The sequence below is a fragment of the Macrobrachium rosenbergii genome, chromosome 57 (assembly GCF_040412425.1).
Source record: "Macrobrachium rosenbergii isolate ZJJX-2024 chromosome 57, ASM4041242v1, whole genome shotgun sequence".
NCBI classification, from domain to species: Eukaryota; Metazoa; Arthropoda; class Malacostraca; order Decapoda; family Palaemonidae; genus Macrobrachium; species Macrobrachium rosenbergii.
Window position 1 is genome coordinate 16,605,694 of NC_089797.1, and position 14,303 is coordinate 16,619,996.

General features: G+C 33.9%; 1 protein-coding gene across 3 annotated transcripts in view; it reads right to left on the reverse strand.

Moving 5' to 3' along the window:
- Window positions 1-14,303, reverse strand: part of LOC136837129 (E3 ubiquitin-protein ligase RNF123-like) — a 104,819-nt gene that overhangs the window by 56,586 nt on the left and 33,930 nt on the right. For all 3 annotated transcript variants that reach the window (XM_067101738.1, XM_067101740.1, XM_067101739.1), the window contains exons 7-10: window positions 9,348-9,492; window positions 7,868-8,111; window positions 426-710; window positions 55-236 (exon numbers count right to left, since the gene is read on the reverse strand). In XM_067101738.1, coding sequence (XP_066957839.1) covers window positions 55-236; window positions 426-710; window positions 7,868-8,111; window positions 9,348-9,492 — 856 coding nt within the window. The remainder of the gene's footprint in view (window positions 1-54; window positions 237-425; window positions 711-7,867; window positions 8,112-9,347; window positions 9,493-14,303) is intronic.

Genomic DNA, 14,303 nt, shown 5'->3' on the forward strand with positions numbered 1-14,303 from the left:
TTTTGTGAAAATTTCTACTTCAGGAACCTAAATGGTATAGTTAGCATATCATACCTGACTTTATCAAAAAGTATTTTATTCAGGCAGTATTTCCTAAGGCGATCATGGGAGAGAAGAACATACAGAAGACGAAGGTTATATTTCTGGCCTTGAAAGTGAATATCCTCTGCTGGCTCCTTGTGGCCCGTCAACAGGCAGATTATTAAATTTTCTAGGCACTTCAAGAGTTCATGATCCTGTTAAAATATGTTAGTCAATATAACGAAAATAGTGCAAGCATGGTGTTCATCAAAACCAGTTTTGGTAGTTTTAAAACACTGTCCAAATAATCTTTGCATTAATTAGCCATATAAAACAATTTTTATTTCAAGTTAGAACATTATACTCAAACATCAACTAAATATAAAACATCTTGTTAAACTTACCTCCAAAGAGGCCACGAGAAAATCAAAAAGTATGTGTGCCTTTTTTAAATTAAGGCCATCAGATGAAGACTTTCTCATTTCTTGATGCATTTCATGCTGATAACTAGATGATAAAGGTATGACCTCCGCTACTTCTGCTAGAGCAGGGACAAGACATGCTTCTACTATGTATGGCATTGTTAACAGTGGACCTAAATGCGTGGCAATGTGTTGTGCAACAATAAATAAGCAAGTAACACCATGGGTACTTCCACACAATTCTTCCAGTTGACGTAGTTCTCCAGACTGTAACAGAATACAAAAATTCAGTTGCATCACAACAGAAAAGCAACAGATTCTTACACACTGAATATGAAGATTAGATCACTTTTGGGGGTTCTAGATTTTAAAGTGCGCTGTAATCTGGAAGAACAGATCACAACAAAAAGGGAAAAGATGTTTACAGATTGAATAATAATAAAATTAAATAACTTTTGAGGTTCTGAGCTTAATGCAAATACAGTAAAGGAATATGCTAATATTAATTATATATCAAAATGCAAATAAAGGAATATACTAACATTAATTTTAAATCAAACATCAATTATAAATCAATGGAGTATCATGAATATGCCATAAAGCCAACATACTGACCACACTAAGGTAAGAAAATAAGGTTACAGAATGCCTATAATATCAGGAATTCTCATTTTAGACATTCATGAGAATATATGTCTGAGGTAGACAGAATGCCAAGTATTACCTTTACTTGTCCAATTTTTTAGTCAAGATTTACACTTACAGCTTAAAACATAATCTAACTTATATGAATATACTGTACTATAAAAGAGAGAAAGTAGAAATTAACCCTATTTGATAAATACCTCCATTTGAACGTTACTAGACTTGTCTATTTTAGCTTTCACCATTTTTTATAAAATAAATACAAAATTTATTACTGCATGAAATAAACACTTGAACATTACAATACATTAACAATACAGAATTATACAGCACACTGTAACTTTGGAATATATGGTATTTACTGTATATTATATGGTTCTGTCCATTACAAGTCTGTCTCATACATATTAGGCTATACAACTCTTGGATAAAGTAACCTAGAAACACAGCTTTACATTTTGTTGTTTTATAACTTTTCTGATGTTTGGTACAATCATATTCATGAAATGTGCTCAATGCAGGATGGAATTCTTTTGCAAGGATTCAGGAAGGATATTTTATTTTCATCATTTCATATTTGTGTTTAAATCTTATGAATAACTGAGTAATAACCTGAATGTCTTTTTATGTTAGAAATATTGAAAGTAAGCATTTATTTTGTGACTAAAATAATGCTGCATTCAGGTTTATTTCTTCTTCATGAGAGAGAGAGAGAGAGAGAGAGAGAGAGAGAGAGAGAGAGAGAGAGAGAGAGAGAGAGAGAGAGAGAGAGAGAGAGAGAGAGAGAGAGAGATTTCTGGTTCTTTACAATACAACTTGAAGAGTGACAGACAGCCTAATTCTTAAAATATTTAGTACACACATAGTACCATGGATGTTACATGGAGTAAGTTTTAATCAAAAGAGATTTAAAAAAAATTCTTAACACTGTTACTCTTTTGATTGACTAATACTGGCTTGATTTGCTTACTCTTTTTACATATTGTTATTTTAGTACTACAGTTCTCTTATTATCACAGGCAGGCCTTCACTAATCCAATGCCATTGGACCTGAAGAGTCTTCGATCTGTGAAAATTCAGAGTTGCACCAATATTACCTCATGACACCTCATTTTCCATTAAAAATATCACACAGTATTGTACTGTATAAAGTAACCTCTTGAACATCTGTGCTTTCCCTACCCACAACTCCTTTATGCATTTTTCTCAGTGCAATTGCATGACGTCAAAAATATAAATAAAAATGCAAAGTTCAAATGGATGTGCATGTCTAGGAAAGAACCATTTCTGGTCTCTTCTTAACCAATTGGCTTCTAGATGAGGAAGAGGCTGGGGGAAGAAAGGTATAATAAAGTGCACTGGGTGTGAGTGTTGGGAGAAATCACACACTGAACCAGACTCAATCACATGGTTTTACCTCTCCACTCTAGCCACTGACTTGATCAAAGGCATGTTATCGGTTCCGCACTATAGAAAATTTTGCTTTCATTGGTGTTCCCTATGCTCTGCCAGGGGTTATGTTTTTGGTGTTTGTGCACATGGTGATTGCACTGCCACCTGCTAAGCACCAAAGAACTGTGCTGCCCTTTGTCACACTTAGATGTTCCTGACCACCCTGATTAAAGGTGGACTACTGTACATCTAAGGGGATGGAGCACTGTGGCATCCTGAAGACTAACTAGTAGGACAGTGGATTCAAAGAACATGCAAGAAGTTGGAAACCAGAGCAGCAAGTTAATATTCTAAAATATGTTAGCATTAAAGTTACAGAAAAAACATTTTGGAAAAATTGTTAGCCATGGATCAACCACCATGGATGGCCTCTGGTATCATTTAGTTAAAATGTTTTACAAATGTCACTAATGTTATTGGTTTTTCTACAGTAGGTATTGCAGAGTTGTCATTGATATGCTTGCCAACTGGCTTTCACAACATTTCACTAATTTTTCACAATAAAGTTTACTAAAATAGATCAAAAACAATAATTCAATCTAAGAAATCTGGCATAATTTTCTGCTGCATCATACACATGTACAGTACTGTTACACTAGCAAAGGATAACATTACTAGTTTTATTATAAATTTATGATGGGTATTGGCTTTAAATCCCAATGTACACACCTTTGTAATAAGTACAGTGAAAACTTGAGTACAGTTTGAATATAAATTCATTATAGTTCATAAAGAAAATCTGCTATTGCTATATGTCAATCCACTTTCTACACAACTTCCATCATCTGAAACTAGGCATTATCGAGTAAAGGCATGCTGTTTTTACATGCAGTTTTATTCTGTTTAGCAATAAAAGTAAAAGATGCTAAAAGAGCACAGTATACATACACTAGTACAGTTTGCAAGATGCGAAAAATATGATTAATCTTTTTATTTGTATGCAACTTTTTATAGATATTATGTTTTGGGCAATTGCCAAACAAGGGAATGACACTGTACAGCACTGTACACTGATAAGGGAAGTTGCTTATTACAAGGTTTACTTAGCATAAAATGTACTGTAGTACTGGGCAGTAATTCTGCAAGGAAATTACATATATTTTAAGTTACTGTAAGGGGAAAATGCATGGTACTGTGCAGTACATGTACATAATGTTATAATGAGTCAGATGCAAGTTTTCATTACCAGCTGTTAAGTAGACTGATAAAATATGTACTGTACAGTACAGACACCAACCAACTCACAAACGAGTTACGTTCCGGATGGCTGTTTGTCTGTTGAATTGTTTGTAAGTTGGTTACTGTACTCTTCATGCTTATTTAAGTAGAGTAAGATATAAAATCAATACAGTAAAGTCATTTTTTTCGTCCTACAACACAACACACTGTACATGCAGCACAGTATGTACAGAATAGGCGCACAAAACAAAATTTGAACTTACGGATGGCAGAGGGAAGCGCTCTGAACACAATTTTAATTTGCAATCATGTTTGTTTGTAACTCGAAATGTTTGTAAGTATAATGTTGTAAGAAGGGTGGTGTCTGTACACTAAAATACAGTATGTCCTTTACAGGTTTTCACACCTAGATCTGTATTTTTTACACAGTGATAAACAATGGATGACACTTTACTTACACACTTATAAAACCTGATATGCAAAACATGACAACAATTGTGGTTATATTTTGGACATTCACACAAAAAATTTTAAACTGTTAGCATTATGCTACATTCTACACATACAGTAATAGGGATATTTATCAAATACTCAAAGGTCAAACACGAGCGACCAATTCTAAGATTAGTCAAAGTTACCAGTGTTATTCCTTATGATATGAAGAATTCCAAAATCCACCATTGGGTATTATTATTATTATTATTATTATTATTATTATTATTATTATTATTATTATTATTATTATTATTATTATTATTATTATTATTATTATTATTATTATTATTATTATTATTATTATTATTATTATTATTATTATTATTATTATTATTATTATTATTATTATTATTATTATTATTATTACTGTATCATGAAGTTTAACCAAACCACTGAACTAATTTGTTTAGGTCTCACAGGGATGGCCCAAATGGGCTCTGGATTTTACTTATTAAATTATAGCTTCTTAACAACTGTATACAGTAACTGATTAATTGAAAATGAAAACTGACAAAACTTTTGTTAGCTAATTTGTCTCCAAACTTTGGCACTCATTTTATATTACAATTTGGACATTCACATAAAAATATTTACCTGTTAGCATTCTTTACATTCTGTACTTACAGGGATTGGATAATGTGGGCTTTTTATCAAATATCCATGGGTCAAACAAGAGTGACCAATTCTCAAATGTGTCAAAATTGTGTGTTGTTTCCTTTTGATATGATGATCTCCATATTCCAGCAATAGGCTTGATTTTTCTCAATTAATTACTATTCTAGAGATGTTATATAATCACAAAGTGGAATATCTATGTGTTCTTGTTATAGTAGTTGCCACTTAGGCTGCTTTACCAGCTTCTTTGATTTCCTTGGATGTCTACATGGCAAAGAATTTGTCATATTTCTAGTCTTTACCATAATCATATGACTTGCGAAGAGAAAAATAAAATTATGAAGTCTATCTTTTGAGATTATAAATCTGAAGGGCTTCTATAGCACTTTAAATTCACTGCAAATTACAAATTACAAATTACTGTGATGGCTTGTCTTTAATCATATTAACAGGTGAAAATAAAAGTGTCATCAAGGCAAATTGATATGTTTTGTTGGGTGAGATGGCTGCAAATTCTGTGCCAGATGAAGATTTGGACCCATGAATTTATATTGCATAGTGTGAACCTTCATATCTTACTGAATGTCATGTATGATGTTCTCAGGTATATGTTTAGTTTTCATATAAATATTCAAGTATGTACAAGTTTGTACAGTATGCAGCAAAACTCTTGCGACATTTTTATTTTTGTACTGGAAAAGTGTTGTTCTCAAGTTGCCACTTAGTATTAAATCTTCTATTTTACTTTGTAAACATGTGTATGTATGAGGAAAAGTTGGTCACTTGTTATGCAGAATCTTGTCACTGAAGTATACTGGATCGTGAAAAACAAAAATATTTCATGCTACAATAATATTTCAGGACGAAAACTAAATACATTGCTGTAGCATGAATCCCTTAGCTTACTGTGACTTCTGTGAGTCACGGAACCGTCAGTCTGGATAAAGTGAAACTGTGAAAGACGATGTCGTGATGGAGTGAAAAAGAAAAGCTAAGCAGATTATAGTCTAATGATAAAAACTGATGCATTTGGGATATGAATTCAACGTTATTACTTCTTTTCGCTTTTGTAGTTTTGTGTATGAAGCAAATGTTAATCAGGATCGTGATTTCGATACTTGCAATAAATTATTAAAAGTCATAGCTTAGTCTATAGCCAAGGCTGCATAGGTCTAGCCTCCTGAGGGGTTTCTTCAGTTTGAAGTAAAAAATAAATAAGTGAGGTGGAGAGTAATCTTTGCTATTAAAAATACAATTAATTCTACCTATAATCAGGTCGGACATTATCAGCCACACCTATTGTGTACAGATTCTGGAGAATGACAACAACAGCATATTATAAATAATAATAATAACAACAACAACAACAATAATAATAATAATAATAATAATAATAATAATAATAATAATAATAATAATAATAATAATTTGCCTCTGGAGTCTTCTGTGATATTAGCTTTATAACATACTAGGCTAAATTTCAGACAGCAAAAATATATAGTTGTGTCAAATCTTTATAACAGTGGCATCAAATCTTTATAACTTATATAAAGGGTGTCTGGAAGACTATAAAGCAGGATTTGTGAAATTCCTCCAGTCTTGGTGTGGTATACTTCCGTCATTATTTTCTTCGTAAGCCTATAGGCTTAACGAGAATGATATACAGGTGTATTCGAGAAGAGCGAAGTGCACTTGGCTTACAGGTAAGGCGAGGTGATGCACACTGAGCCATTTAAACAGTTGATGTCTGGTTAGACCTCGCCCACAACTACATCTCCAATACGTTCATTTTACGTTAAATATATTACTATGGTGGCTAGAAAGTCAAATTCATTAAGTATTTACAGCTTTTCATATATTTACATAATTAAAAATTACTTTGTTCATGTTTTTATAATGATTTAGCTGATATTTAAAAAAAAAATACAGCACTGATACTTTAAAACATGCTTAGTGGACTGCATCCTTTTTTGAGCCAAGTTGCAAAATGTTTCGTTGTTGCAACTCGGCGTCATTAGAGATGTGAAGAAGGTAAGAGTTGCCGGATAATGATTTTCGAACAAAAATCACTGAAATCAGGTAACACGAATTTTGCTGCATGCTGTACTTTATGCATGATCCAAGGAGGAGTTCTGTTATTGAGCAACAATTGTTTATATTTGTTGACTCAGTCTATTGTCTCTAACTGAGAAAGCTTGTGATTTTTATATATCTCATAGATTAAAATTTTCTTTTACTAGTGAATCACTTACTATTTGTATTTCTACTATTACAATAAAGAGTTAAAGATGGTTCAATGCTTTCAACCTGGATAGAAGAATTTGGGGAAGATTTAATGACTCTAGTTCATATTCTGAGTCCCTCATTATGAAGTGATCCAGACATTTTAGTTAGATCCATCATCCATAGTTCACAAGATGCATATTAGTTATTTTGTACAGTAGTGTCAAGGGTGATCTGTCTGCTCCCCTATTTGTGAGAGATAATGCATTTTTGTATCTAGATTTCATATGAGCTAAATGGGTTTTCCAGTTTATGTGTGTTAAAGATTAAACCTAAGAATTTTGCTCTTTGCCTTATGGATAGATGATGATCTCCAATCTTTATGTTAAGCTCTTCATTTTCTTCTCCTTCACATTTTCATAAAACACAATTACTGAAAACTGAAACCTACTGATGTGGACAGTGCTTATTTTTATCATAATATTCATGATGATACACTCATATGTAGTATATAATGTGTATCTTCGGTAGGCATGTACAGTACACTATACATATTTGTGAAAAAATTAATCTAGAACCAAAGATTTTTGGGAAGCTTTTAATATAGGTAATGGAGTTATGGGGAACCATTAACATGAGGGAGGTTACCATGAAAGAGGTTATTACTATGAGGAAAAACCCTTGACTCAAATAGAAGTGTTCTTCTTACTACTATGTAAATCCCAAATGCTATGATTATCAATTTGAAATTATATCAAAATCAAGGAATTTCAAAATTCAACACTGTACATGATACACTTAAAAATATTCCTTACCTGTTGTTTATCAGGATACATGTGAACAAGTTTCTTGAGCCACGCAATACATTTCTGAGCTTTTACTTTTTCTATAGTGGGCGGTGATTCGAGAGGAAAGTACCCTGCTTGAGGGTAGCGTAAGGGTGTAGCTCCAAAATTGACTGTGAGGTTTTCTCCCAAAGCCAAAGAAACTGCAGGGAAGTATGCTAAACCAGGGCCTGTTTTAACATTCTCAAAGGCAGTGCCAAGAGATTTTCCATTCCTGTTTAAAAATAATTCAAAGACCGACTTAAACAACATCCATCTATGTTTATGGGTCTATTTTATCACTTGCTACCATAGATTACAAACATTTACTCTAACATTAAACCTATTAAATAGGTCTCAAAAAAATTAAAACAAAATATCATAGGTGATATGTCACACAAAAATTTACCAAATTTTCATATACAATACCAAACTATGGTTTTTGTCAGATACCTTTATTATCCACAGTTTTATAATAACTGTACATAATGTAATCTACTGCAATAAATAACAAAACAGTTTTATTTGCTTATAACAGAATAACAGAATTTTTTGACAACTCAATCAACTGCACTGTTGTGTATTTTTAAAATTATAACTTTTTATAATAGCTCTAAGCATATACTGTATTAATTATATACCAGGCTTATAGGTATATATACCTTATGCAATGACAACATAAAACTTTTCAAGTTTTTATTACATTTTCAGCCTGAGAAAGCTATCTTCTGCCAGTTTACTCAAACTGCTACATCACCCAAAAATACTGATTCTTAATTTAAATGTAAAAACCACAAGTAACTAAACCCAAAAACCCATGAAACTGGGTTTAAATGCATAGTTAAAACTGAATTAAATCAACACATGATTTAGTCGTTCCAATAAGCTGCTATGCTCTTCCCAGTCATCCAATACCCAGTAAGCCTGTGGCCTTTTGATAAAAGCCAATTTGGCATATACAGAATAAACATGTTTCAGATTGCTCACAATTGTCAGGTCCCCAAATCACTGTATCTATGAGGTGAAGCAAATCTAGACTGTGGAATGAATTTCAAATCTGCAAGTGCAAATGCATCCTCACTGCAGTATTTTGTATATGTATGCCCTTGTTTGGATGCAAATTGCCACTGAATAAATACTACTGGGGTTATAAGCAACTCTAGAGCTTGTTTCTGCTACATGTGCATTTGAACATATTCAGAAACTAATGAAAAATATAATTAACTAAAAAATTTTCATGAAAAAATTCAAAATTAATCCCTGAGCCCTGATTCATTCCTTTATATTGTACTGACGAAGTTTTATTGACTAAAATTAGTAAATAATAATTTATCATTTTATTGTTTCCCAAACAAATAATAAGATGTACATTAAAAAATACAGATAAAACATTTAGTGTTTGCTTCCCAGACCTTAAAAACAAACACCACACTATTTGATCTGATAATGAACTATAGACCTATGATCTTACCTGTAAAATTTAACAATTCCCCTATCCAGGTCAAGTGTGCTAGATATTATGTCACCACACTGCCACATGGCTCCATATTTGTAAGTTGCAACATTCCACTTGCGTTGACGGTTACCATCATATGCATAAGAATCAGGAGTGTCCCCTAAAAACAAATGAAAAGGTATATACACTGTGTTAAAAAATTAAATGAATAAGTCAATCATGTATACCAACTATATGGAAAATGATTACAGGACACTAAAATGGCTTAATACAATAAGTTGCTTAATAATGAAATATGGATCAGACATTCAAAGAGCTTAAAACATGTATTCAGAAATAAATTCATGCCCATGAAACACCAAGGAGTCTATCAATGAATTACTTATAAGGATATTCTTTCTGATTTAAATTCTATAACATCCTTGAGTTCTTAAGGTCTCTCACACTAACCCTCTAACGCCGAGCCTCTATTTACAAAAACGTCTCCCGTATACCGCGGCGTTCAGGAGTTAAGCGCTCAAGCGGAAAAAGTTTTTTTCAAAAATCACAGCACGCTTAGTTTTCAAGATTAAGAGTTCATTTCTGGCGCCTTTTTTGTCATTGCCTGAAGTTTAGTATGCAACCATCAGAAATGAAAAAAATATCATTATCATATATAAATATTGAAATATATGACAGCGCAAAAAATTTTTCATATATAATTTTATACAAATCACGCTGTGAGCAAAACGGTTAAAACTAACGTGTTATTTTTTTTTCTTTGTATTGTACACTGAATTGCGATGATTTTGGTATATAACAAATTGTAAAACGATCAAAGCAACACAGAGAAAATATTGTCACAAAATGATGCATGAATTTAACGCTCGGACGTAAAAAATGTTTTTTCAAAAATTCACCATAAATCGAAATATTGTGCTAGAGACTTCCCGTTTGTTGAAAAATGAAGGTATTGATTGATTACTACTAGAATGTAAGTGTTTTAGCTTACAATTGCAGTTTTCGACTATTTCGGTCAAGTTAAAGTTGACCGAAAGTCGAATTTTTTCTATTTATCGTGATTTATATGAAAATATTTCAAAACTGATAAAAGCTACAACCATGAGTTATTTTCTGTTGTACTGTACATGAAATTGTGCACATTTTCATATATAAAAGTTTATGTAACGACTAATATAAAACGGTGCAAGCATTACGATAACGTGACGAAAGAATTTCTGAGATGTTCGGCCGAGTTACCGGGCGGACGTAAATGAAAATGTTTTTTTCAAAAAATCACCATAAATCAAAATATTGTGCTGGAGACTTCCAATTTATTGCAAAATGATGGTAAATGATTGAATATTACTATACTGTAAGAATTTTAGCTTACAATTACGTTTTTCGACCATTTCGGTCGAGTTAAAGTTGACCGAAGGTTGAAATTTTAGCAGTTATCGTGATTTATGTGAAAATATTTCAAAACTGATAAAAGCTACAACCATGGGTTATTTTCTGTTGTATTCTACATGAAATTGTGCACATTTTCATATATAAAAGTTTATGTAATGACTAATGTAAAACGATGCAAACATTACGACAATGTTGCGAAAGAATTTCTGAGATGTTTGGCCAAGTTACCACGCACAGACGTAAGGAAAAAGTTTTTTTTTTCAGAAATTCACCATAAATCAAAATATTGCACTAGAGACTTCCAGTTTGTTGCAAAATGAAGGTACATGATTGAATATTACTAGAATGTAAGAGTTTTAGCTTATAATTGCGTTTTTTTACCATTTCGGTCGAGTTAAAGTTGACCGAAGGTTGAAATTTTGGCAGTTATCGTGATTTATATGAAAATATTTCAAAACTGATAAAAGCTACAACCATGAGTTATTTTCTGTTGTATTCTACATGAAATTGCGCACATTTCCATATATAAAACTTTATGTAACGACTAATACAAAACGGTGCAAACATTACGACAACGTGATTTAAAGAATTTCTGGTGCGGACGTATGAAAAAAGTTTTTTCAAAAATTCACCATAAATCGAAATATTGTGCTAGAGACTTCCAATTTGTTGGAAAATGAAGGTAAATGATTGAATATTACTAGAATGTAAGATTTTTAGCTTACAATTGCGTATTTTTACCATTTTGGTCGAGTCAAAGTTGACCAAAGGTTGAAATTTTGGCAGTTATCGTGATTTATATGAAAATATTTCAAAACTGATAAAAGCTACAACCATGGGTTGTATTCTGCTGTATTTTACATGAAATTGCGCACATTTTCATATATAAAACTTTATGTAACGGCTAATATAAAACAGTGCAAAAATTACAACAAAATGATGAAAGAATTTCTGAAATTTTCGGCCGAGTTACCGCGCGGATGTAAGGAAAAAGTTTTTTCAAAAATTCACCATAAATCGAAATATTGTGCTAGAGACTTCCAATTTGTTGCAAAATGAATGTAAATGATTGAATATTACTAGAATATAAGAGTTTTAGCTTACAATTGCGTTTTTCAACCAGTTCGGTCGAGTCAAAGTTGACCGAAGGTTGAAATTTTTTGTAGTCGACGACGGTACGTCCACTCAGCACCCAACAGACAATTTTAGTCAACGTATGATACGTCCAGTCGGCGTTTAAGGGCTAATAAGGACCAACATGAGGCATGCACATTTTTTGATCAATGTATCATTAATAATACAGTACCCCATTTCTACCCAAAATACATGACAAATTTTTTATTAATTTGTATTTTTCAGAGCTAACAAACCTGCGGTCATAATGTAAGGTTAAATTCTTCTAGAGCCAGCTGGAAACCGGTAAAAATCATATAAAATTGTAGAACAAGGAATTGGTGGCAACAGGGTTTGGCCAATGGGATGAGAGAAGAGGCAAAGCTGACCTCCTCTCACCCATGATGCCATGACACACTCAGTTTCTTTCAGCCCAGGCAACCAGGTTGAGGGGAGGCAGAGGTGGGCAGTCTACGTTAAGACTGCAGGTTTGTTAGCTATGGAAGATACAAATTAGTTAGCTATGGAAAATACAAATTAATTAAAAATTTGTCATTTGTTCATATGTGGAACAAACCTGAGTCTTAGAGTAAGGATAGACTCACTTTAGGTGGGAGGAATGCAAGTCATGAACGGACTGGTGGTTCAGCACACTGGTCCTACTTCCTGGCTAAGGGAAGGCAAAGGAAGGAGACATAAGCCTCTGATCTATTAGATATGACTTTATCATACAGTCAGACTACTGAGCTAAAAACAATGTGAAGAGACATTATATTAGCAGAAGTTAAAGAGCTATATCTGTTCAGACAACAAACCTAAGTTAACCAACAATTATGTTTGGCATCATTCCTCTCTCCCCTTTTTAGAGAGAGGAAGGACTAACTTCTGAGAGTATTTAATTTGTGTATGAATAACATATACTCAAACAGAATGACTACTCACTCACTTGTATCTAACCAGTTCCAGTGCATGATAGGCTAATCTTCTCAATATCCGCCAGTAGAGAAGATAAGGGGAAAGAGAAAAGAACAAGAGGCCAGTCATTTCATTCATTCTCACTTTCACACCATCATCTTAGGTAAGATACAAACTGTCCCGCCAGGGCACTGGATGAGCTACACAACAGATAGAAGGATGTGAAGGTGGTTTGACAAAGCCAAGTACCAGCCTTCAAAACCCTATGAACAGACAAGTTCTTTTTGAATGCCAATGAGGGACCAAACCCCTGACATCATGTGCTCTTGCATGCACTGTGTCAGCATTAGAGGCTGAGGAAGCATTACAGGCATATCTGATGACTTCATGGAGCCAAAAGGAGATGGTATTCTTGGACACGTCTTTCTTGTTCCAGTCTGTGCTAACAAAAAGTCTTCAACACCCTGGTCTGAGGTGTCGAGTCCTTTTAAGGTAGCTATGTAGTGCTCTGGCAGGACATAAAAGCAATTCTTCTGGATCGTTATCAACAAAATCTCCCTGGGAAGGAATCCAGAAGGACTCAAATCTGTCATCAAGAACTGAGGGAATTTGAGTCTTAGCTAGAAATTCTGGGACAAATTCAAGGCTACGGACCCGCAACCCCTTGTGTGTAAACACTAAAAGAGAGACCATGAAGTTGACCCACTCTCTTTGATGAAGCCAAAGCCAGTAAGACGACGGTATTGAGGGTCAGGTCCCAATTAGGTGGTTTAATTTCTTTAGGTGAACAAGACTGCTCAAAATTGTTTAGAAACACTGAGATTTCCCAAGAGGAAGGCAGGTCTACATCTTTCAAACGTAGAACCATACCCAAAGCAGCTCTGTAGCCTTTGATGGCAGACACAGAAAGGCATTTTTCCCTACGAAGAAAAATAAGGAAATCAGCTACTTGCCGAACATACTGTAAGTCCCGACCAAAGAGAAACCCCCTCGACGACACCAATCACAGTAGACAGCCCATTTTCCTTGGTTCAGGGCTGAAGAAGACTTCCTGAGATAGCCAGACATTTCTGTCGCTGCTCTATGAGAAAAGCCTCTTGCTCACAGGAGATATTGGATGGTCTCCAAAAGTGAAGAGACAGGGATCCTACCGACTGGTGAGATTTCTCGGTGTGAGGTTGGCAGAGAAGGTTGTACCATGGGGGAATTTCTCTCATGACTGCTGATGGAAGGGTTAGCAGATCTGGAAGCCATTCTGCATGGGGCCACATGGGAGCTACTAAGGGTCAACCTGAGATTCTTGGAAATCATTACCCTCTTCAAGACTTGACGAATCAGGCAAAAGGGTGGAAAGGCTTAAGACTGGGAGGCTTATATATGAGTTATGGGTTTGCATTTTCAAAGCAAAACAAACACAAGCACACAAAATAGCACTATATCACAAAACAAGCAATCAAACCAAAGAAAAACATGGGCAAAAGAGAAGTAGAAAACACCAGCTTCGGTAGGAAGGGCAGCAGTGTGCACATCCTACTAGAAAGGTGGTAAGGA